Genomic DNA, 23,930 nt, shown 5'->3' with positions numbered 1-23,930 from the left:
CATTTAATCATATTTAGCTTTTGGGGGCCAAGGAGATGACGGTAGTGTGACAAAACATTTACTGCAACAGCACAAATACACCCCACCTCTGCCTCAGCACTGGACAAATCGCTGTTTTCTCAAATCCCCTCTAACCCAGTTTTGTTCACTTTAGACTGTCTGGACCATTTCTGAAAAAAAGTACACCACAAAATTCAAGGAAATGATGGCACTTGTTTTTATTTGAAACAAAACCATACATATCACAAAGTTCACATCTCTCAACTGCATGATATGATTAAATAATTTAACTTCTCAATGTGGTTTAATCATTTAGTTTGTTCAATCATCTGCCCAGGATGCTGAAAATCTCATACTACAATTCAAACTTTAAGAACTAAAGTAAGAAATCTGTACATAAAGCAAGAATCCACAAGAAGCACATAAATATTTTTCCAAGTACCTGCATGTGAATTTAGCTCACAGCATCACATGATCAAATAATCAACAGTGTTTACATCTGTAGTATCAGAGGAAACGGTCACATCTTTTTTGAGAGAGATTGCACACAACACAGAGCAATTGTTTAGTTTCATGAAACAGATTGGACCAACTGAAGGACATTTTAAAGATGAAGTGTGTAATTTTGGTCACTAGCGACACAAAAAAATGAGCACATTTAACAATGTGAAAATGTGCTTTTCATTGATAGGCTTGCGATTTAAAGGGAAATTAAAGAAGACATTTGCTCACGGTCCTAAATACTTAACCGACCTGTTTTTCTCTTCTGCTTGTTTGCCGTTTAAGGACAAACAAGACACTGAATCTGAAAATCAACTTTTCTGGTTAAGAGGCGTTCAGCAAATTCACACCCTTTGACTTGCCATCAATATCCATTATGCGAAAGAAAACAGTGCACAGGCCCCAAACTTACTAGAACAAATCAATGAAGTGTGAGGTACGTCTGACTGCAATTTACACAATGCTTAGCAACAAATCATCATCATTGGGTAAGTTAGACAAAAAAGTATAGAATTCCCAAGAGGAATCTGTTAAAAGGAACACATTTCCTTTATTACAGAAGCATTAAATTTGGCCTTTAAGATGGTGATTATAGTGAAATGAGCATGACATCATGACAGCAAAATGTCCGTCAATATAAACCACAGCTTCCCCCTCTGGAAAGTCACGAGCAGTTCCATTTAGAATTGGAATAAATACTATTTTAACAAATAAGAGAAAAGCTGCGGTCACGTTCTAAGAAAAAAATGAAGACACCAAGAGACTCCCAATAATGGTCACAGTAGCCCAGAGAGAAGAATCAGGGGGTGTGTCTTGCTTATATTGACAGGGATGGTCTCCAATCAGAGTTCAGACCTGGTTTGGTGCTCAATGCAGGAAGCGAATGCTCATCTTTTGTTCAACATCTACCTTTTCCAACACCTGTAAACGGAACAAGGATTACTTAAATGGGACGGTTAACCCAAAATGAAAATTTTGAAATTTTTGTCATTCCAACCCCACATAATTTTTTATTTTGTCTGCGAAACAAATGCAGTTTTTTGAGCTTCTGTTTTCCATAAAAAAATATAATAATAAAAAAAAAAACATATATGTAGTCTAATAAAAGAAGCCAATTGCAGGCATGTTATCGGCAAAGGACAAAAATAAAAGCAGAAAAATTTACCGAGCAGTCTCAGCGAACACTTAGACCTTTTCCACCGTCCAGAAATGTCAGAGGATAATAAAGATTGCAGACCAAAATTTTTATTTTTTTTTTTTTTACATGTTGTATTGAATTAATTCTTGACCCAAAAGCACCCAAACGGAGTGCAGAATTTGGACATTATTAGGACTCTCCTTGGTGTTCCAATGGAGTAGTGCTGAATGGCTGAACTAGAGGCTAGAGGGCGCCACTAGCTCATGCAGTCCTAACTGAATAAGTTAATGCAATCAGCAATTGCAAAAATAAAATAAAAAGGATTTAAATAAGCAGATATTTAAGAGCCTATGATTTTATCATTATTGCAGTGATTAATATGTTTCAGCTGGCAACAATACTTTTAACCCTAACTGATGCAGTGTTTAGCTTCTCATTTCATAAACAACCATGTTAGAAGACGTATCCTGTGGTTGTGGAAAAGATGTTAAGGTGTTTCAGAAGGGACAAATTATTGGCCTGCATCAAGCAAAGAAATGCATTATTAAAAGCTGGAAGGGTAGTAGTGAACAATCAGCTTCGCAGAAGATATGTGGGTGGAAAAAGATCTTGAATGATCATGATTGGAAATCACTAAAACGCTTTGTCACATTGTAAAAAATAAAATAATCGACAGTAGAACTTACGGCTATGTTTAATAGTGAAAGTAAGAGCATTTCCACATGCACAATGCAACGATAATTTACAGGATTGGGACTAAACAGATGTGTGGCCACTTGTTAGTGAGGCTAATTGAAAAACTTTCAACTTCAGTTTGCTAGGGAGCATAAATATTGGACTGTGGAACAATGGAAAAAGGTCACGTGGTCTGATGAGTCCGGATTTACCCTATTCCAAAGCGAAGAGTGCATCAGGGTAAGAAGGGAAGTGCATGAAGAACCTGTCATGCTTAGTGCCCACTGTACAAGCCTCTATAGGCAGTTTTATGATCTCGGGTTGCTTCAATTGGTCTGGTGTAGGCTCAGCAACGTTATGCGGCAATAAAATGAAGTCAGCTGACTAATTGAATGTACTGAATGACATTATCCCATCAATGGATTTTTTCTTCCCTGATGGCACAGGCATATTCCAGGACAATAATGCCAAGAAATGCCAATTCTGTGTCACCATTGTGTCCTTGAGCAAGGCACTTAACTCCAGGTTGTTCCGGGGGGGATTGTCCCTGTAATAAGGGCACTGTAAGTCGCTTTGGATAAAAGCGTCTGCCAAATGCATAAATGTAAACGTAAACTGGTGCTGTGTCATGTAAATAAGGGGCTGTTCACACCCCACTCATTTTTGCATTCATCCATGCTGTAATTCCGTTGTTTTTCTATGTAAACATCTGTTAGATGGACATTTTTGACTATTATGCCATGTATCGAAGTGTTTCCAGTGTGGCTTACGCAGGAGCGTTAGCCATTCGTTATATGAATGCTTCACATACTGAAGAAAATGTACAAAATAAATTCTCTCAATGTCATTAGAATTGAAAGGTTTGGTGTTGTTTTTGCAACCAAAAAAATATATCCATGCATACCCTGCTCTGATAAGCAGAAATGTTTCCTTGACTTATAACATATATAACGATTATTAGAACGATTATTCGATTATTGCACCGATTAATCATTAGCTCTTAATCGATTGTGCCCAGACTTAAAAGGTTGTATTAAATGTGCTTACTAACCATAAAGAGGACAAAATCATCTTTTAAAAATACCTCAAAATAACATTCACTGAATTAAAGGGAAAAAATACTTTTTATTAAGTTTAATTCAGTAAAACAAATTCACAGCAAAAAATCCTATTGTTATCAAGCGTTTGTCTCTTTAAAATAGTCTACAAATCCTTAAAACACAATACATTTACTTGAGAAGCAACATATAAGATAGTTAGACTTGCTTTAGGAGAATGTATTTTAAATAATTGTATTTTGCATACAAGTGTATTTTTTCCTCTTGTATTCAAGATATATTCTATAAAAGCAAGTCTAAATATCTTTTATGCTGCTTTGCAGTTGAATTAATCTTTTTAAAAAGGATTTTAAGATATTTTAAAATATTTGTATTTTTAATATTATATTCTACATTCTAAGATAATTTTTGTTTTTCTTTTGCAGTATAGCTGCTAAAGTAAACGTATGTTGTTTTAAAGGAGTTTTAAATATTTATATTGGAAAACAAGCCCAAACAATAACAAATCAAATACATATATTGTTGCTGTGTATAATGGGGCACGAACTACCCTTTCTCACATTTCTGTTCACTTCAATTAACCTTTAACTCACAATTATTTATAATAATAATGAATAATTCTGTATATTGCCAATTTTCTTCATAAGAAACACACAGTGACGCATATATTATGATTCAATAAGTCGCAAGCAATCACGTTATAATCTAGCTGCATTTAGCATGCACGCTCGAGTGACGAGCATCCCCGCGACCGAGGGTGCATCAGCCGTGTGCAGTTTCAATCTCTCCCCCTTAGATCGGGACATTCTTGTAACCACACAGTGAAATGCCAGTTTCTGAGTTTTTAATTATTTACATGATCTGCTTCCTTATTATTTGAACTTTAATAAAGCTATAACACATTAAATATAACTGCATGTGGGGTGTTTATTTAATAGCTTGTCAAAATCAATTACCATCCAATTTCGTTGTATGGAACACAGAAGCTCGGGCATTTTGCCTAGCATCTCCTTTTGAATTTCACAGAATAAAAACAAAACAAAAAAACAGGGTTGGAACGATGAGATGTTATTGATGACAAAATGTTCATTTTTGGCTGAACTGTTCATTTATGTGGACACACAAACACAATACAGTAGTTTAGGCAATACCTTGGTGAACTCATTAAAGGAGATACACATGTCTCCATTTGTGTCGGCTTCCTGGATTGTTCTGTCTGCAATACTGCCAAGCTGCTCATCTGAAATATTTACACCCACCATCATTCTCAGCACCTGGAAACACACACAAGTTTAATGTTACATTAACATTGGTTTTATATTGTGCTGTTAATAGGTGCCCTCTAGTGGTCATTTTTATTTAAACATTCCCTCTGGGGTCGACGGACGCACCAACGCCTCCTGCTGGATTTTTTCCCCTCATTACAGCGGAAAAAACGTAAAATGTTTATAACTTTAAAAGACGGCGGCTGTGGCTCAGGTGGTAGAGTGGGTCAAATCCCGACCCACATGACTCCACATGCTGAAGTGTCCTTGGGCAAGACACTGAACCCCAAGTTGCTCCCAATGGCAGGCTAGCGCCTTGCATAGCAGCTCTACCGCCATTGGTGTGTGAATGTGTGTGTGAATGGGTGAATGAGTCACAGTGTAAAGCGCTTTGAATACCGTTAAGGTTAAAAAGGCGCTATATAAGTGTAGACCATTTACCATTTGAAATGTAATACTTATCACACAAATGTGAAACATGTCTAAAGAAAGCTTAAAACGTCTACTTTTAAAACAAATATTCCCTGCAATGTAATCTGTATGAAACAAAGCGATGTACAGTTTCTCCTGGCTCAGCTAATTATCCCTAATGTGATCCCACCCATGCAAAGAGGGCGCCATTCATGAGGCGATCAAAGCTAAATGGTAAACACCCCCGACTGTGCCTTAAAAAGCATCAAGTTTATCATCAGATTCATTCACTTTCCTGCGCGTTTGGAAGATGGCATGCTGCACAGCTGAGGAAGCTCTTTACAGATGGTCCTGGACAGTGATGAAGAGTTCACATCTTCCTCAGAAGACGAGCGGGACTCTGACGATGAACGTTTGCATTCTGAAGAGCAACTTGATCAGGCCGAGGATACAATTTTGGATGAGTAAGTCTTTACATACATTGGTTGACATGCCATTTTATATAAAAATTTTCATATTTTACTAGTTGGACTATTGAAATCTGTCCTAATTGGCACATTTTAGGGTGTGTTCACACTTGGCAGGTTTGGTTCGATTAAAATAAACTCTGGAGCGATTGCTCTGTTAGTGTGTTTCATTTGAACAAGTGTGAATGCTATCACCCGAACCTTGTTGCGCACTAAACAAGCAAACCGAGACCGCCTGATAAGTGGGTCTCGGCCCGCTTCCAAAAGAACTCTGGTACGGTTTGATTGATATATGAACGCAACATGGACCAAAGACGTCCAAGCGGACCAAAATCCAGAAGTAACATGAACTACATTTTTTTAACAACATTTATTAATCTCTCTTAAAGCAATAATTCACTCCAAAATCCCATATCAGATGTGTATGACTTTCTTCTGCTGAACACAAAGATTTTTAGAAGTATATTTGAGCTCTATAAGTCCATACAATGCAAGTGAATGGTGACCACAACTTTGAAGCTCCAAAAACCACATAAACACAGCATAAAAGTAATCCATACGACTCCAGTGGTTTAATCCATTTCTTCTGAGGCAATCTAATCGATTTGGGGGGAGAACAGACCAAAATTTTACACCTGTTTCACTGTAGGAGTTACATTTCGATCTGATCTCACCTTAAACCAATTGGATCACTTCTGGAGACATGGATTAAACCACTGGAGTCTGATGGATTATGTTTATGCCGACTTTGTGATTTTTGGCGCTTCAAAGTTTTGGTCACTATTCACTTGTATGGACCTACAGAGATGAGATATTCTTCTAAAACTCTTAATTTGTGTTCTGCAGAAGAAAGAAAGTCATACACATCTGTGATGGCATGAGGGTGAGTAAATATTGAGAGAATTTCCATTTCAATTTATAAATGTACTACTGATCATAATCCAACATTTTGATGCCAAGGACCACCGAAATATTAATATCATCCCTTTGTGAGGGACCCCATTTCTAAAATATAAAGACAGCTATCCATTTTCAAGTATAAAGGCCCATTTATAATGTGTTCAAATCTAAAAATAAAAACATGTTGTTTGCAAAGATGTATGATACCAATGGGAGGCTCGTCTCTCAGGTAACAATTTATGTTTGCCTTCGTAAAACGGTGAAGAACTGCTGGAAAGTTGCTTAATTACTGTATTTTTAGCTTTTTGTTTTATTTTGGTGAGAGAGGACATTTCCAAATGAGTTAAATGGAGTTTTACTTGGTGGTGTAAAGTAGCTTTTATGCGGTCATTGTACGAACACCAAAATAAATTAAAATATTAATCTGGAAAATATTTACTTTAATAGTAGTCTAAAAAGTCTACTTTGAATATAAAGTAAATGTTAGATGTATGAACCAGAGGATTCATACATCTAACATCTTTTTTTTTTAAAGATTATTTTATGGCCTTTTGGCTTTAATCGAATAAGGGATAGAAGATTGAGAATGGGATTGGGAAAGGACCTCACGAGCCAGGACTCGAACTCGAGTCACCCGTGTTGCATCAGCACTACATGTCATGAGCGCAGCCCGCTAGGCTACGTTCAGTTAGAAAGCTAAAAGGTGACAAAGGCAAGGAAGAACTCTCCAGAAATATGAACACTACACAAACTAAACACTTACAAATAATAATAATAAAAGAAATTCAAAAAATTATACACAGATTTGTTATTACTGCTAGAAACTAGGGCTGACATTTTGAGAAGCAGCTGGTTATGACGTGTCTCTGTCTAACGGTGCATCTTCTGTTTACTGGGTGATTATAACTAGCTGGGTTCAGATGGCAGGGTCAGGTGAATCAGTACAGTTTAGGCAGTACAGATCATTCCTTGTCTCTCATGCCAAAGTCGGGCGGAGAGGACCTCTATTGTACATTAACAAACGTGATTCTCACCTGTAGCAACTCGTCTCTGGAGATCTTGTCGTCTCTGTCAAGGTCATATAACCGGAAAGCGACTGGCAGGGACAAGAAAAGATAAGCAAAATATTATGAGAAGCTTTAAATTGCAACAGTACCTGTAAGTAATAAACTCACACGATAAGAACATACGTTAAGGGCTTGTGGCAGATAACCGGTTTCCTGGTTTCCTGAGCAGAGACTAAGTATAGCCATGGATTAGGTTTTAGAGGATCACTTTAAACAGTGTAATTAAGTTTAATATCTGGACCTTTTCAAGCCCTTTGTTCTCTTTGGGAAATTATGTCTTACCTGCTTTGAAGATGTAGAAGCTTAAGTAATATAAAAAGGATAATTGTGGTCCTCAATACAAATTGGTCAAGTACACTATAAAAATAACAGCAATGACACAAAATGTGTGTTCACCTAGCTAGTTTGCATCATAACTTAAAATATTAACAGAAATCTCCATGTAGCATTGCTTATATACTAAACATTTAAGTAAAAATACATCTTGTGGTAAATATTGCTTTATATTACTATGCATTGCTAAATTTGTGGATAAAAAAATAATACACAAATTAAATATAATGTATTGTGATCTTTTAGTTGAAGTCATTAAAAAAAATTTTTTTAACCACACACAGATTTAATATATGCAAACTATAGTTTTGGCGTCGTTTAGGACGTCTACTTTGATCAATTGTTGGAAAAATTACTTGTGTCATGCACACAGACAGATTGTTTAAATTTTAATTGACTATCACAATTCCACTGAGTCAGAAGTTTACATACACTAAGTTAACTGTGCCTTTAAGAATCTTGGAAAATCCCAGAAAATTATGTCAAGCCTTTAGACAATTAGCTTCTGAGAGGAGGTGTACTGAATTGGAGGTGTACCTGTGGATGCATTTTTAGGCCTACCTTCAAACTCATGGGAAAATCAAAAGAAATGACCTCAGACAAATAATTGTGGACCTCCACAAGTCTGGTTCAAACTTGGGAGCAATTTCCAAACACCTGAAGGTACCATGCTCATCTGTAAAACAATAGTACTCAAGTATAAACATTATGGGACCATGCAGCCATCATACTGCTCAGGAAGGAGACGCATTCAGTCTCCTAGAGATGAACGTAGTTTGGTGTGAAAAGTGCAAATCAATCCCAGAACAACAGCAAAGGACCTTGTGAAGATGGTGGAGGAAACGGGTAGACAAGTATCTATATCCACAGTAAAACGAGTCCTATATCGACATAACCTGAAAGGCTGCTCATCAAGGAAGAAGCTACTGCTCCAAAACTACCATAAAAAGCCAGACTACAGTTTGAAAGTGCATATGGGGACAAAAATACATTTCCTCTGGTCTGATGAAACAAATATGGAATGTTTTGGCCATAATGACCATCGTTATGTTTGGAGGAAAAAGGGTGAGGCTTGTAAGCCGAAGAACACCAGCAGCCATATCACCCTCTAGCTTGAGACTGGTTGCCTACTGAAGATAAACAGGGCTGAGCCTGGTAAGTACCTGGATGGGAGACCTCCTGGGAACACTAAGGTGGCTTAGGAAGAGGTATTAGGGAGTCCAGCAGGGGGTGCTCACCTTGCAGACTGTGTTGGTCCTAATACCCCAGTATTGTGTTGGGGAAACTTTACAGTAAAAAGGCACCGTCCTCGGATGAGACATTAAACAGAGGTCCTGCCTCACTGTGGTCATTAAAAATCCCAGGACATTTCTCAAAAGAGTAGGGGTGTAAACCCAGTAACCTGGCTAAATACCCCCCCATTGGCCCTCATCAATCATGGCTTCCTAATAATCCCAATCCATTAATTGGCTCTGTCTCTCCACCAATAGGTGGTGAGTGTACTGGCGCACTATGGCTGCTGTTGCATAATCTAGGTGGATGCTGCACACTGGTGGTGGTTGAGGAGAGTCCCCTGTGTAAAGTGCTTTGAGTGTAGTGTCACAAAAGCGCTATATAAATGTAACATTCATTCCTTCATTCAGAGGGACTGGTGCACTTCACAAAATAGATGGCATCATGAGGAAGGAAAATTATGTGGATATATTGAAGAAACATCTCAAGACATCAGCCAGGAAGTTAAAGCTCTGTTGCAAATAGGTCTTCCAAATGGACAATGACCCCAAAGTTGTGGCAAAATGGCTTAAGGACAACAAAGTCAAGGTATTGGAGTGGCCATCACAAAGCCCCAACCTCAATCTGATAGAAAAGTGTGAGAGCAAGGAGGCCTATAAACCGGACTCCGTTACACCAGTTCTGTCTGGAAGAATGGGCCAAAATTCCAGCAACTTATTGTGAGAAGCTTGTGAAAGGTCACCTAAAACATTTGACCAAAGTTAAAAAATTAAAGGCAATGCCTCCTGACTGACCGAAGACAGGGAATGTTTTCTACGATTAAATGTCAGGAATTGAGAAAAACTGAGTATAAATGTATTTGGCTAAGGTGTATGTAAACTTCTGACTTCAACTGTACATATCAATATCTTCATATCACCATTAATTTGCATATGCAAATAAGTAAACTAATGTAAATTCACTACAGTAAAAACCTAGCTGAAACAAAGAAATTATGTATTGCTGCCAGTCCGGGGAAAAAAAGAAAAATAACCGGTTTTGAAAATCATGTTATGACAATAATAGCCAGTAGATGGCTGCAGTGCTCCATGCAGCAGCCCACTGTGTAATAATTCTACATTTTAATCACAAGTTTTGCATTTTGGTATAAATATATACTTTATTATCTGTGAGTGTGTGTGTTTGTGCACACACACATTGCATTGTGGGTGTTATGGTCTCACCCCCCATTTATGCGTGTGTGTTCTGCATTGTGGCTGATTTATAGATTTTTTTTTTTTACCCAAAAAAAATGGATAGCTTGTTATAGTGTAACAAGTTAATTTGTGTGTGCGTGCATGCGTGTGTGTATGTTTTGCACTCTGCATGTTGTGTAATCTCTTTTGTGGCTGATTTACAGATTTTATTTGACAACGTTTTCTTTCCCAATCATTTCCTATGGTAAGTCAGTTTTGTCCAAAACAGTAAAGGCTTCCTTTTTTTTCAACCCCTTAGACTTATCAAATTAAGTCAAAATGTTTTGGTGTGTGTTCAGATGGCAAGTGGATGAAAAGTAGACAAAAGTCTTGTACCGTTCAGATAAAGGAAACTTTACATCTGAAAAATTTGATAGGAAGGTCAACTACAAGTTACAGTGTTATACATTTAATATTTTTAAACGGCTGAAAAATATTTAGATATTTCAAGTTTTTTGTTATATATAGCATGGTAAAGAAAACACAGCGTACATAGAAGCCAAAGTTCACATGTCAGGGACTATATCTTCTAGCGGAAGGATGGCACTTAATGGATATTCATTAAATAATGTTTTTGAATTACAATTTTGTAGCAATATTCATATGTAGTAAAGATTATATAAAAGAAATAAAGCACTTAAGGCAATGCTAGATTATATTAATAACTATATAACTATGAATAGTAAGTATAGTCTCCACTGCGTGTCATGCCTAACTATGCCCTTTAGATGAGACTATTTCACAATCTATTACTAGTCTAAGCTACCAAATAGCTTAAGTAAATATTTGTTGATATGAGAAATGTTGGGGTTGAACTCACAGAGCAGTTTGTTGGTTCTGCTGTTGAGCGGCTCGCCTGAAGTCAGGTCTTTGTTCTTCTCATTATCCTCAACAGGACGGAAATGAGCCAGAGTCTTCATGAAGCCCCTGAAATTCACCTGATCCTCACTGAGAAACATGAGAGAAAGATGTTAAAACCACAAGTTCAAGGACGATGGACACTGCATTTGTTTGAACTGATTTTAAGTTTGCTCTGCTGAGATCTGATAAGAAGGTTAAGTTATCGACTGTTATGAGATTAACAATGGCTGATGCCATATCTAGAGAGCAGGGTGACCAATTGCAGATTCGGATGTGCTTGACTGAATTTATTTTTCTCATGATCTTAACCTTCTTATCAAAAAGAAGGCTTGTGTACCTTATTTGAATTTCACTGCAAACTAAAACATTAATTTATGTTATTTTTATATTAATGTTAATATAAATATATATATTTAAAATGATTAAATAGATACAGTGAAGTGGCCAGCTTACAGCGGTAGTGCATTTAAAATTATTTTTCATAGTATATTCTTATTTGGTCAAGCATGCACGGTTATATCTAAATGGCTAGATATCAACAGATTAATTTGCCTAGCTGGTATCTCTCTCCATTCATACACTAGACAATTATACTGTTACGTACTTTGAGTTGTAATATTTTAACCAGGAACAAACTAGCACTACTGCTGTTTACTTTACTCTGGTGAAATGGTTTCCTAAAGCCTTGACAAACTGCTGTTCTACTTTAGAGTTAAAGGTTTATAACTGACATGGCCACAGGAAAGTTACTGCATACTTTTCAAGGAATCTGAACACACTGTAACATTAAAACACTTGAAACCAAGTAACCCATGAAGTAAACAAGAGCCATGTGAAAGCACCCACATGTCGTGTGTTTCGCATGTGTAACGATGCAGTCTGAACAAGTCACATGAAACATAACCAGTCATGACCAAAATGTACACACACTGATGAACTCCTATAGAAACTATGTCCTCTGAAATATCTAGATCACAAAACCAGTCAAGAACATGTTCAGGTCATATATTTATAATAACATCATAATGTTATTACATTTTAATAACTTAAATAAAAAATAATACAATTTTAACTATAAAGAATTTATACATAATGGTCTTATACTTAACAGACTTTTAAAATAATGGGAATTTCAAATGAGAATTTGGCAGGGAAATGTACTTAAAGCAATATTCCGGGTTCAAAATAAGTCAAGCTCACTCGACAGCATTTGAGGCATAATGTTGATTAACACAAACATTTATTTTGACTCGTCCTTTTCTCAAAATGTTTAAAAATAAAATGTGAATGGGGAACATTTTTTGAGGATTAAAAAGGCAGAAGTTTGAAGCTTATAAAAGCACTTACTGTACATTAATTCTTTTGTTAAAACTTGTTTATTACTTGAACTGTAAAGTTGTTTAAATTGTGGTTTTAGGGTTTGCAGTGTTACGTCGTCATGGCAACAAAGTTGGGAACTACACACAGAAAAGGTGTGATTTTATCACACTAAAATCATGTTAACATGCATATTGTTTGTGTCTTGTGGCTATAATTTTGAAACGGTGAGTATTTTAACGTTTACGGATTTGCCCCATTTAATTCCATTGTAAGTATAAAATAAATTATTTTAAAGAAAAGGAGGGAAGAGTCTAAATTTATTTTTGTGTTAATCAAGATTATACCACAAACACTGTCAACTGACCTTAACTTGAATTGCACCCAGAATATTCCTTTAATCATCTTGAAAATAGTGTCACAAATTGCAAAAATGCAATTGTTCCTAAAAATAGGCTTTTGTTTTTATTTTGGATCTACAATATAATATAATATAATATACAGTACTGTGTAAAAGTTTTAGGCACTTCAAATAGATGTCTTCAAATATAATGAAATAAATAAGTTTTCATTTATCACTTCATGTCATACAAAGTCCAGTAAACATAAAAAAAAAAATTCTTCTGTCTCTTTATGTAATCTCAGACTGACTCGATGTTCAGTGGGGGGTTCTTTGGGGGCCATGACATCGGTTGCAGGACTCACTGTTCTTCTATTCTAATCTTTTCTATTTGCAAAATTAATGTTTGGGAGTCTAACATTTATTTTTCCTATTGACACACTAAAGATGAAGGCTTTTGTTAAACATTTTATGTGCCTAAAACTTTTGCACAGAACTGAATTCTCACACACACACACACACACACACACACACACACACACACACACACACACACACACACACACACACACACACACACACACACACACACACACACACACACAATATTGTGTAGGTCCCCATAGTGCTGCCAGCAGTGCCACACCCGAATCTTAGTATAGCATTCTGAGATGATATTCTTCTCACCACAATTGCACAGAGCGGTTATCTGAGTTAAGGCCGAAACATACTTCACGCAAGTACTTAAATGCAGACGTGAGCGATTGGCCAACATATGCAGTTGCTCTGGCGGTTACCATAAAAGGGCAATAGATTTTTTTTTTTTTTGTAGGCGTGACCACAAAACTGGTGCTACGTCTGAAAACAGGATAATGCTGCCTTCGGAGGTTGTATATGGATGCAGGATGAAAATAAGGTGCTTTTCAAACTGTTCGGCGACCAGTTTCCTTAAGAGTTCCTTACATTCAAAACAGCTGTCAGTTAAGCCATTAACTGATTAGGCAGCAAATCAGCTGCCTACATTTTCGGATGCAGCCCGGATGTGGTAGATTAATCAATGAGGAATGGGGCGAGACACGGAGGAAAAAACTGGGATTAAAAGTTATATGTATTTTTTCAAAAAGATTCAACTCAAATTGCTGCCCGAGTCTGCCATGACAGTTGTTGATTGATAGAAGAAAACCCACTCTAGCGCCCCTGGCGACAATGCTGAGAATGCAGCGCATACTTGCGTTGTGTTATGAATTGTGCGCTGACACATTTCACAACACAACAATGCGTGTAATCGAGCTTGCGTAGCAAGGTGCGTCTGAGTTAACGTACTTGTGTAGAGTATGTTTGGGCCTTTATCGTAGACTTTGTCAGTTCGAATCAGTCTGGCCATTCTCTGTTGACCTCTCTCGTCAACAAAGCGCTTCCGTCTACAGAACTGCCCCTCACTGGATGTTTTTTATTTTGGCACCATTCAGAGTAAATTCTAGAGACTGTTGTGCATGAAAATACTAAAAGATCAGCAGTTACAAAAATACTCAATCCAGCCCGTCTGGCACAAACTATCATCCATGTGATTATCTAATCAGCCAATCGTGTGGCAGAAGTGCAGTGGATAAAATCATGCAGATACGGGTCAGGAGCTTCAGTTAATGTTCACATCAACCGTCAGAATGGGGAATATATGTGATTTAATGATTTGGAGTGTGGCATGATCGTTGGCATGATTGAGGAGGACCTACACAATATTAGGCTGGTGGTTTTAATGTTGTGGCTGATCAGTGTATTTATATAAATATATGGAAAACTTCAACCATAAAACCAAACATGTACACCACATATTTGTGAACGTACCAAACAATGACAAATCCCATTTTGTCCATGGTTATTGCTAGTAATTTGTCATGCCAATAAAGAACATTAAAATGAAACAATGCAAAGCATTCAAGTTTTCTATAATCAATGATAACTAGTGCGATAAAACCAACAGATCAGGTTGAGGTTTAACTTGTGTTAAATGACATCACATTTTTCTCACCCTTCTGGGAAAAAGGCATTAATTATCCGATCTCCAAGAGGATTAATAGCCAACTCTGGAATCCTCTGGAAGTCTTCTCGGCTGAAAGAGAGAAAGAGAGCGAGCAAAAGAGTTTATTGTGTGAGAATCTGTTCTGGAAGATTCTCAGGTTATACGCACACATAGATGTAGCTCTATGGAAACAGGTGCTGGTGTAACACTTAGCTGTAATCAGATTACTTTTTTCTATAATGAAATAACGTGAGACATAATCCTTTATTTATCAGTAATCCCTTGAAAATGACTGTTATTATTGAAAACAATTGCCTACTTGCATTACAGATAGGATTTCAAAGACTGATGATTTAAGGTAACAGAATGGCCGAAGGAAGGTTCGTTGAACTAACCATCATCTCACCAAGTTTTAAACCACAGAGAATGTTGTCATTAAAAACATTCTTAAAATACACTTTTAACAAGAATGCAACCTGTGTATTTGGTAAAGAGAAAGAGTTTTAGTTATACAGACAGGTCACATGAACATGAATCATTCAATTCAAATAGCATATTAACTTAAGGTAGTGAAGTATGACATTTCTGCACTGAAGTGTGTATTTTAAAAGTGTTTTCAAACAGGTTTCCCAAACTCCCCCATATGCCATTGGTTGAAAATGGTTTGAAAATGTAACATTTATGGTAAAGCATAAATGCTCACATATTATTTTGGATTTATGGCCTTTACCAATAAGAATATAACAATATATAAGCAATCTGTCAAAACATGACACAGTTTCTTCATTTTAGGTTGTTTTATTTCTGAATTATAAGCATTACTCAGAATGCACAAATGTCTCCACTAACTGTGTTCTTGAGTTGACATTGGATCATGTAATGTTTAATGAGTGCTTTACCGGACAGCCATTTCCTTATTCTGTTAAAACATGACTTGCTCAACATCAGCTGATTATTGTCCCAGCTTTGTACCTGATTAACAGAAGTGGTCAATCGCCTGCTGTCAGATCCAAAACTTACCAGAAGTCTTGCTAATGGATAATGCACATTTTCTGTTTTCAAATAGTTTAGTTAATTGAGAGTAAATATTGTGTCAACTAAAGGTTCACTTAAATTCCAAAAATGTTGATACATATTTTAACCTTAAATGGTACATATCGGTATTATATCAACATCTCTAGATATTGTATCAGTTAAAACTCATATTGATCGATTGCTTGTCTTACAAAACAAAAAAACTATTCTTGACACTTTTGTATTGTTTTCTAATAAAAATCATAAACATTAGGTAACATCAACTAACAATGAACAACATTTTAACAGAACTTAATTGTATTTTGGGTTTATAAATTTGTAAACGTTAAAGTTGTTTAAGCTATTAACATCAGTTAATGCAAAATAACAATTGCGTTTATCAAATTAACATTTACCAAGAATTGTAAATACTCAGTTCATGATACCTAATACATAAATGTTGACAAATAGAACCTTATTGTCAAGTGTTATCAAAACATCTAAACATTGCACTGGCAATGACTTCATAAATGACCTCCACACTCACCCAGAGGACACATACCTTGATGCCCTGATTTTTTGAGTTTATATTTATCATTCAAACACAAGAACATTTCGTCTCTGAACATTTAGTAATCCTAGTCTGACGGATGTTTTGGGTGTCAACAAATGCATTCATCAACGTATTTGCGTACTGCACATGTTTTCTTTTTAATACCAACCATCGAGCTAGTACCAACCACCAACCACTAACCATAATTTCATTAGGTCGTAAATCATGGAGAATGTTGTCATTAAAAACAAACAATTTTAACAAGAACACCGGTGACTTCAGTGTATTTGGTAAACAGAACAAGTTAGTATCCTCTTAAAGTTTGGAAAGATGCTTCATATGAATCATTGGATTCAAACAGCTTGATTTATACAACGAGGTGTAGACTTAACCTTAAAGACTCCCACCATTGGTCGGACAGACACTATTGGGTGGAAAAGTGCTCTTTTCAGGCTACAAATGGCTTACTTACAGTCAAGCCAGTTTTAAATAAAAATATGCGATGAGTGTGACCAGAGGTCACTCCATACAGAGGACATTATATGAACATACTGCATCTGAACAAATTTTGGCAATGTCAATCAAGGAAACAAACGCTTTATAACTGTGGGAGTGTCGACTGTTTTTAATCTACATCTTAAAAGTTGCTTTTAAAAGAAATATTTACAATGTAACTCATGTTTTTAGCAGTGTAATGGGGGAAACGTCTCAAACATTGAGGAAATCATTCCATAACACATTAACTTTCTCTGTTCAGAGCCTGAGGCCTGCGTGACTGTTCACCAGTGCACCTGAAACTGTTCACATGGAAATGATCAGTTTGAACAGATTCAGGACAAGGGATTTTAAAGGTAAAGAAAAATAAAGTTAAATACGTTCTAGTATCTTAGGCTAATATGCATGGACAACGACAAGCCATTTGTAGGTTCACTTCACCGAAATGTGAGAACACTGTGGCAATTTCAAAATATTGTTTGTTTGTGCACCCCTGACCAGCTCAACTGGCTAAGCCAATAGTGTGAGATTGGGGTGGGGCTATTTGTTTGGATGACCAATGAAACATGGGAGTGTTCAGAAGACCTCTTTGAAAAGTTTGGTGATGCTAGCCTAGTGGTGCAGAAATTACACACTTCAAACATGTAAATTCCCAAAAAATAAAAATAAATACTAACCTAGGTTAGTAGCATTAACATATTACCAAAAGAGACTAGATCTGAAAATGTGGCAAATGCTTGAGATTTGACTAAAGCCGGGTTCACAATGTACAATATGGGTCGCAATTATGCCGTCTGAGACTAATTTCGGGAATTGTAGATTTCTCTCGTCGTAGGGCAAAATCATCAGCGTTTGATCACTTATTAAGTCTCAGACATTTTGCGTTGCAGACGTGCCGTGTTCTATGACTGCCAGATAACATTAAAAAAACACACCGTCGACGCTGTCAATCGGGACGATTGGGAACAAAGTCTTGGTGACAAAGTGCATTGTACAGTCCAACGTCACAAAGAATGACGTGACTCCCTCCCCCCCCAAAGATCTCACTGGGATCATAATGTACAGAATGACAAGCAACAATCAGAAAGGGGAGTAAAAATTGTACACTGTGCACCCAGCTTTAGACTTTTTTTAAAAAAAAAGGCTTGAGACTTTACTTCAGTGAACATGTCTGGTATGCAGACATGACCAAACTGTGTCCCTTATGCAACATTCGCTTCCTCTCGGGTCATGAGCCAAAGACATCATCATTACAACATCACACTGATACACCCCACTATTACTTAACTCAAGTAGCATATTAATTGTGTTTGTCATACCTTAGCGCTCCATTTTCTCCTTTATCAAGACTGTGAAACCGGCTGTAAAGTCGAGTGATTTGACTGTGGGAGACTGCAACACACACACACACACACACACACTTAGTTAGTTGATGTTACCCAATGTTTATGATTTGTACTAGAACAATACAAGAGTATTACGATTTTTTTTCCCCATGTAAGACAAGCAATCGATCAATATGAGTTTTAACTGATACAATATCTAGAGATGTCGATATAATACCGATATGTACCATTTAATGGTAAAATATGTCAGTCGCAGTGCTCCATGTCATCAGAGAGGGGGAAAAATACACATTAACAGTGCCATTTAAAGTCTTATCTGAATGACTTCTGACACTAATGATTTATCAAGAGCCACGACAAAGAGGGGCATTATATCACAGGGAAGTGATTTATCGTCAGCTGACACTTGAGATCAGGTCAGGCAGAATTTACTGAACTTTATCACCTTTTGGACCAAAAGTTGAACTTGATTGAGATTTTTTTCTAATTAGAAATGTATTAAAAATATGTGCCCCACACAATGCAAACCAATATTTTGCATGTGTAAAAAAAAAAAAACATTTTGACCAGGATCTTTGTGTCTAATCCAGGTCAGTTATTAACATATCCAAATAAAAACTAGTTATTTTGGCTTTTAAATGATACACTGGAAGCTGATTTGCAGAGAGACGTTGTAATGAAAGTATCATCTAATCAACTTGCAATGACAAAGAAAAAGACTATTGACTATTATTTATCCCCCAGGTTTTCTAATGAGAACCAAAAATGACATTTAGGATGCTCAAAAAGTCGGTGAGCCTAACTGGGAAATGTTTACATTTTTAGTAGGGCTGACAATTTAATTATACATAAAATAATGAGTAAAAAAAACTAAACACAACGAAATCATGTCCCAGGACCATAAGGAATATTCCTACCATATGAGCAAATCAAGCTTGAAGTACCACCTGTTTTCATCAGGGGGCAGTAAGCGAATCTCCAGCTGTAACTAACCGAATTTAGGCTTGCTTGACACCAGCAACAGCACAAGAGGAAAGTGCATTCTTGTGTTCAAACGCAGGTGGAAGGAGCGCAATTCCGAAAGCAGGGATCTCATGATGTGTTTTTAAGCTTCAAACTATGTTTACACATCGACCTAAAACGCTGAGTTTATGATGGGACACAACCAAAGCGAGATGCTCCAAAAGCGTCCGTCTGACGTATGTGTACACTGACGTGTTTCATAGAAAAGCCCATATAATAAAAGCAAAATGAATTGCTGTGGATTGAAGATCAATGACAGGCTTATGTACAATAATATAGTAATAAACAATATATTGCCTTCTAAGCCCCTTTTTGTATTGTCTTATCAATGCTTATAAAATGCATCTGAATTATTATAAATTATATATAATTATTTAAAATAACCATTTATAATTAACCATTACATATTGAATTGTTATTTGAGTGGCATTCCCAGCTAATATGTATACATGTGATTAATCGGCATATCATGTAATTAGATGGATTAAAAAGAAAGATCTATTGACAGCCCTATTTTTTTGTGAACTCTGGACACCAGAACACACCTAGTAAACCAGGTCAGTCCCAGGTAAACTAGGACAACTGGTCAATTTAAGCTGCTTTGAAACTTTAGGAATTTATGAAAAGCACTATACAAATGAATTAAATGGAGAATGTAAAAGTTGAGTCTGTCTGGTTGTTGCTTTCCATTTAACCACATCAATGGAACATGTACCCCAACAATACTGACTTTAATCAACACACTACAGAGTGATCAAGCGAATGAATAACTATTCCACAAGATTAAATAAATCACTGTATACAAGATAAAGCAGCACATACAGTCCTGTTTAACTGAAGAGTTATAACACAATCACAACTGATGAAGATTACAGTTGGAGTTGAAAATATCCAGTGTGAAATCCTGGTAGGGTTTGACACCAGAGAACGGAACGACAGACAATTACAAGGAGGAAAGTATTTGGTGTGGCTTTACAGGAATGTAGTAAAATCTGGGCTAACAAACAAATAAAGAGTCATGTCAAAGAAACAGAGGCCTTCCATGGTGTGCAGGGCTGGGCAGTATATTGAATATTTGTAATATATTTAACACTATTTCACAAAACATGTTAAGGCATTTAACTTAAATTAAGGGTGTGTCACTCCTAACTTTAGGACTAGTAACATTTTTTATCTAAAATTAATTCACAGAGAATTTTAATACAAAAAGTAGCTCCTAAACCTACGACTGAGAAGTCGTCCTGAGGACTCCTAAATCCCAAAGAGTGAATCGCAAACAATCCAAAGCATGGCTGCTGCCGTCTTTCCACGTCACAATCAAGTCAATACACTCGATTCATAACAAAATGTCAACTAAATTAAATTAGTTTTATTTATGTAATTTCATTAAAGACAATTCGCTTACATTTTTATGAAGTTTTGCTATGAAATGTAAATGTGTAAACCTTAAAAATAGGCTAAATATTTTTTAGCATGTATTAGGATATTATTATGACAGTGACCTTTAAAAAAGGTATAAATCACATATAGTTAATATGCACTTATTTCGACACACTCTTTAGCAAACTGCTAGTTTTCTTGGAGACAGTACCGATTCAAATCAACATAAATACTTGTAAATAGTTTAAATTAAGCATAAAAAAAGCAGGTTACCAAATATAATGCATGCAATATAATATTTATTGATCGAATTTTGAGCGGCCTATAGTGAAGTATGCAGCAGTCCACCGTGATCTGATACATTCTGCAGGGAAAGCGCCATTGTGATCCAGACACCTGAATCATCACTTTAACATGCCGAGGTTCACTTGACTTCACCGCACATCTGTAGCCCTATTTATCCATCATTTGATGAATTATTGCTGATATGATCAATAGAAGTCAAGAAAATGAAGGGGAACTTGTTGTTAAAACAGGTGCGACATCTGTGGTGTAGGTTCACAAAAGCCGAAACAGATTAAAAATGTAATCTGCAAACGGTGTCGCGCAACGATAATCACGATATATATCATTATCTTGATATAAAATTACTCATAAGATTTTGGTCATATCGCCCACCCTTAACGTATCTAATTAGAAGGTCCCTTGTATAATTAACAGCGTTAGCTGGGAGAGAATTTATTTCAAATGGAAGCAAAATGGACATTATAGCAACAGAAAACATCTGCTGTTAAATCTGGGTTGTTTGTGTGGTGTTCTTTCATCAGAGTTGAAAATAAAGTTTTCCACTAACACAAATAACACTTTCCCAGCCTATTTCTAGATCTTGTGGGGGTGAATGTCTCTCTCTGTGGTTTATCTGTAAAGAGCGCCACAGCACCAAGATGGGCAGGGATTGGAAAATACTACTTTTCTTGGCTCTGATACAATCGATCACGTAACATTTTCTAAGCTACAAATTACAGCTGCATGGGTGTAAACACTGTCATTTAAATAAAATGATTTGCATCAGCACAGTGCAGATTAGAGTCAGCTGTTAACTGACCAAAATCCAGACATAACTTCATCCCGACGGGCTCAACATGTATATCGAAAACAGTGATTCAAAGATTTGTATGAATCATTACTCTTAATTAATGGGACGGCAGTCCCATATTTTCCATACATTGGGTTCTTGGGTATCTTGGGTAGTTGTGAACTTTCCCAAAAGTATTTTGACATTAACATCAAAAACTAAATGTAGCTAATTCTTGAAAAATGATTAAGCATGCACAAATGTATGTCCTAACATCAATTGAGAGACAAAATTTGGATACTTGCAGTTTTTTTTCCTCCCCTTTTCTCCCCAATTTGGAATGCCCAATCCCCAATGCACTCTAAGGTGGTGTAGTTACTCGCCTCAATCCGTGAGGTGGGGGACGAGTCTCAGCTGCCTCCATGTACGAGATGTCAATCCGCACATCTTATAACATAGCTTGCTGAACGCATTAAGAGTTTGTCTCTGTGGTTGTGTGTGAAAATCCCTGGAGATCAGCAGTTACAGAAATATTCAAACCACAGATAATCACATGGATGATTGTTGATGTCAGACGGGCTGGTTTGAGTATTTCTGTAAGTGCTGATCTCCTGGGATTTTCACACACAACAGTCTCTAGAGTTTACTTAGAATGGTGCCAAAAACAAACAAAAAAAATCCACTGAGGGGCAGTTCTGGGGATAGAAACACCTTGTTGATGAGAGAGGTCAACAGAGAATGGTCAGAATGGTTTGAACTGACAAAGTCTACAGTAACTCAGATAACCACTCTGTACAATTGTGGGGAGAAGAATATAATCTCAGAATGCTATACTGAGATGTGGGCTGGCGCTGTTTTGGCAGCACAAGGGGACCTACACAATATTAGGCATGTGATTTTAATGTTGTGACTGATTGGTGTATACAGGTTTGTCTTGTAAAGCTCTTTTACATGTTCTGAACTCTGGCTCTTTGGGACGTTTTTCAAATGACAGTAAACCAACTTTGACACACCCAAAAACACCAGCAGCTTCTGAAAATGAGAGATATACATCGGCTTCTCTTTAAAACATCCCACCACTCATATCACGCACACTCCAGATCATCAGCCCCATAGAAGCGGGTGGGTAAAAAAGTTAGTTTAGATCAGTAGTTTTCAAACATGGAGCACATTTACCCCAAAATGCACATTTTGGATGTGTACCCTATTTAATGACCCACCAAATCAGGTAATGAATTCTCCTATGAGCTGATGAGTTGTTAAATGGGTAGTTGATACATAAAAGGCCCATGAGTTTTTATTGAAAATCAACAACAACAACATTTAAGGGTACATTTTATATGAATATATCAGGAAAGGAGCACACTTTAGGTGATGTGACTCTCCACAAATTACGTTTTTCAACATAAAACTGCTAATATTCCATGTAGGTTCTCAATAAATATGAGGTCATAAACGGTGGCTAAATATAAAACAATGAGGTCACAAAAGGTGGCTAAATATAAAAAAATGCTGTTAAAACAGTTTTAGATACACTGCAAGATAAGTCAACTATACATATGAGACAGGACTGTAATTGTAATTCATTATTATTATAGATTGTATAAGAAACATACAATCAAGCCACCCACAACTGATACTCACATCCAGTTTCTTTCTTGATTTCTTCAATGTCCTCTTCTCTAAGTAGGGATGAAGCTCTTGAGCCCATGATTGCAGTTAGTGCTTAAGATCAGTTTGAGCTAGCACATGAAATTCACTCTGAAGCACTAAAACAGAGCACTGTAAAGCTCTTAGATTATCAGTCAGCGTTCAGAAGTGTCGATCCGGATTTTATACCTGCCTACTTTTGAATTACAACCAGATAAAACGCGTCCGAAATAAAATCCAGATGAATACAGCAAGAGTTGGAAACGCTAAGCTAACGACAGTTCAGACTGTAATGTGACGTCAGATTGCGTCGGTTCTGTAGTTGTACGCGCTGTGCACACGCCTCTGAGAAAATAAAGCGCTATGATTGGTTCGTCTGTAACGTGGGCGGGGTTTAAAGAGACCGGCGTGTTGTTTATGGTCTGGACGCAACATAAAATAGTTCGTGTACAATGTCAAGGAAATAGGCCAGATCAGAAAATACTACATTTACATGCATGAGAAAAGCACAAAAATGCTGAAGGCTTGTATAAAGACACCCTTAGAAGTCTGCATAAGCCGAACCTTAAACTG

At 36.7% G+C, this 23,930-nt stretch overlaps 1 protein-coding gene across 1 annotated transcript; it reads right to left on the bottom strand.

Annotated features, from left to right (window-relative positions):
- Window positions 1-201: 201 nt before the first annotated feature.
- On the bottom strand, window positions 202-23,645 carry LOC127661162 (calcineurin B homologous protein 1). Its single transcript, XM_052151757.1, has 7 exons — window positions 23,352-23,645; window positions 18,203-18,275; window positions 14,831-14,911; window positions 11,104-11,231; window positions 7,450-7,511; window positions 4,524-4,646; window positions 202-1,422 (listed from the first exon to the last, which is right to left on the bottom strand). Exons 1-7 carry the CDS (start codon window positions 23,416-23,418, stop codon window positions 1,369-1,371), a joined length of 588 nt encoding a protein of 195 aa, XP_052007717.1. The 5' UTR covers window positions 23,419-23,645; the 3' UTR covers window positions 202-1,368.
- Between the last annotated feature and the right edge of the window lie 285 nt (window positions 23,646-23,930).

The sequence above is a fragment of the Xyrauchen texanus genome, chromosome 20 (genome assembly GCF_025860055.1).
Source record: "Xyrauchen texanus isolate HMW12.3.18 chromosome 20, RBS_HiC_50CHRs, whole genome shotgun sequence".
NCBI lineage: Eukaryota > Metazoa > Chordata > Actinopteri > Cypriniformes > Catostomidae > Xyrauchen > Xyrauchen texanus.
This window is presented reverse-complemented; position numbering and strand designations above follow the sequence as displayed.

Excerpts from the sequence above, each read along its gene's own strand:
- LOC127661162 (XM_052151757.1), bottom strand. The coding sequence starts at position 23,418 with ATGGGCTCAAGAGCTTCATCCCTACTTAGAGAAGAGGACATTGAAGAA. Across the intron at positions 18,276-23,351 it reads AATCAAGAAAGAAACTGGAT|TCTCCCACAGTCAAATCACT; the intron begins GTGAGTATCAGT and ends TGTGTGTTGCAG. Across the intron at positions 14,912-18,202 it reads GGAGAAAATGGAGCGCTAAG|CCGAGAAGACTTCCAGAGGA; the intron begins GTATGACAAACA and ends TCTCTCTTTCAG.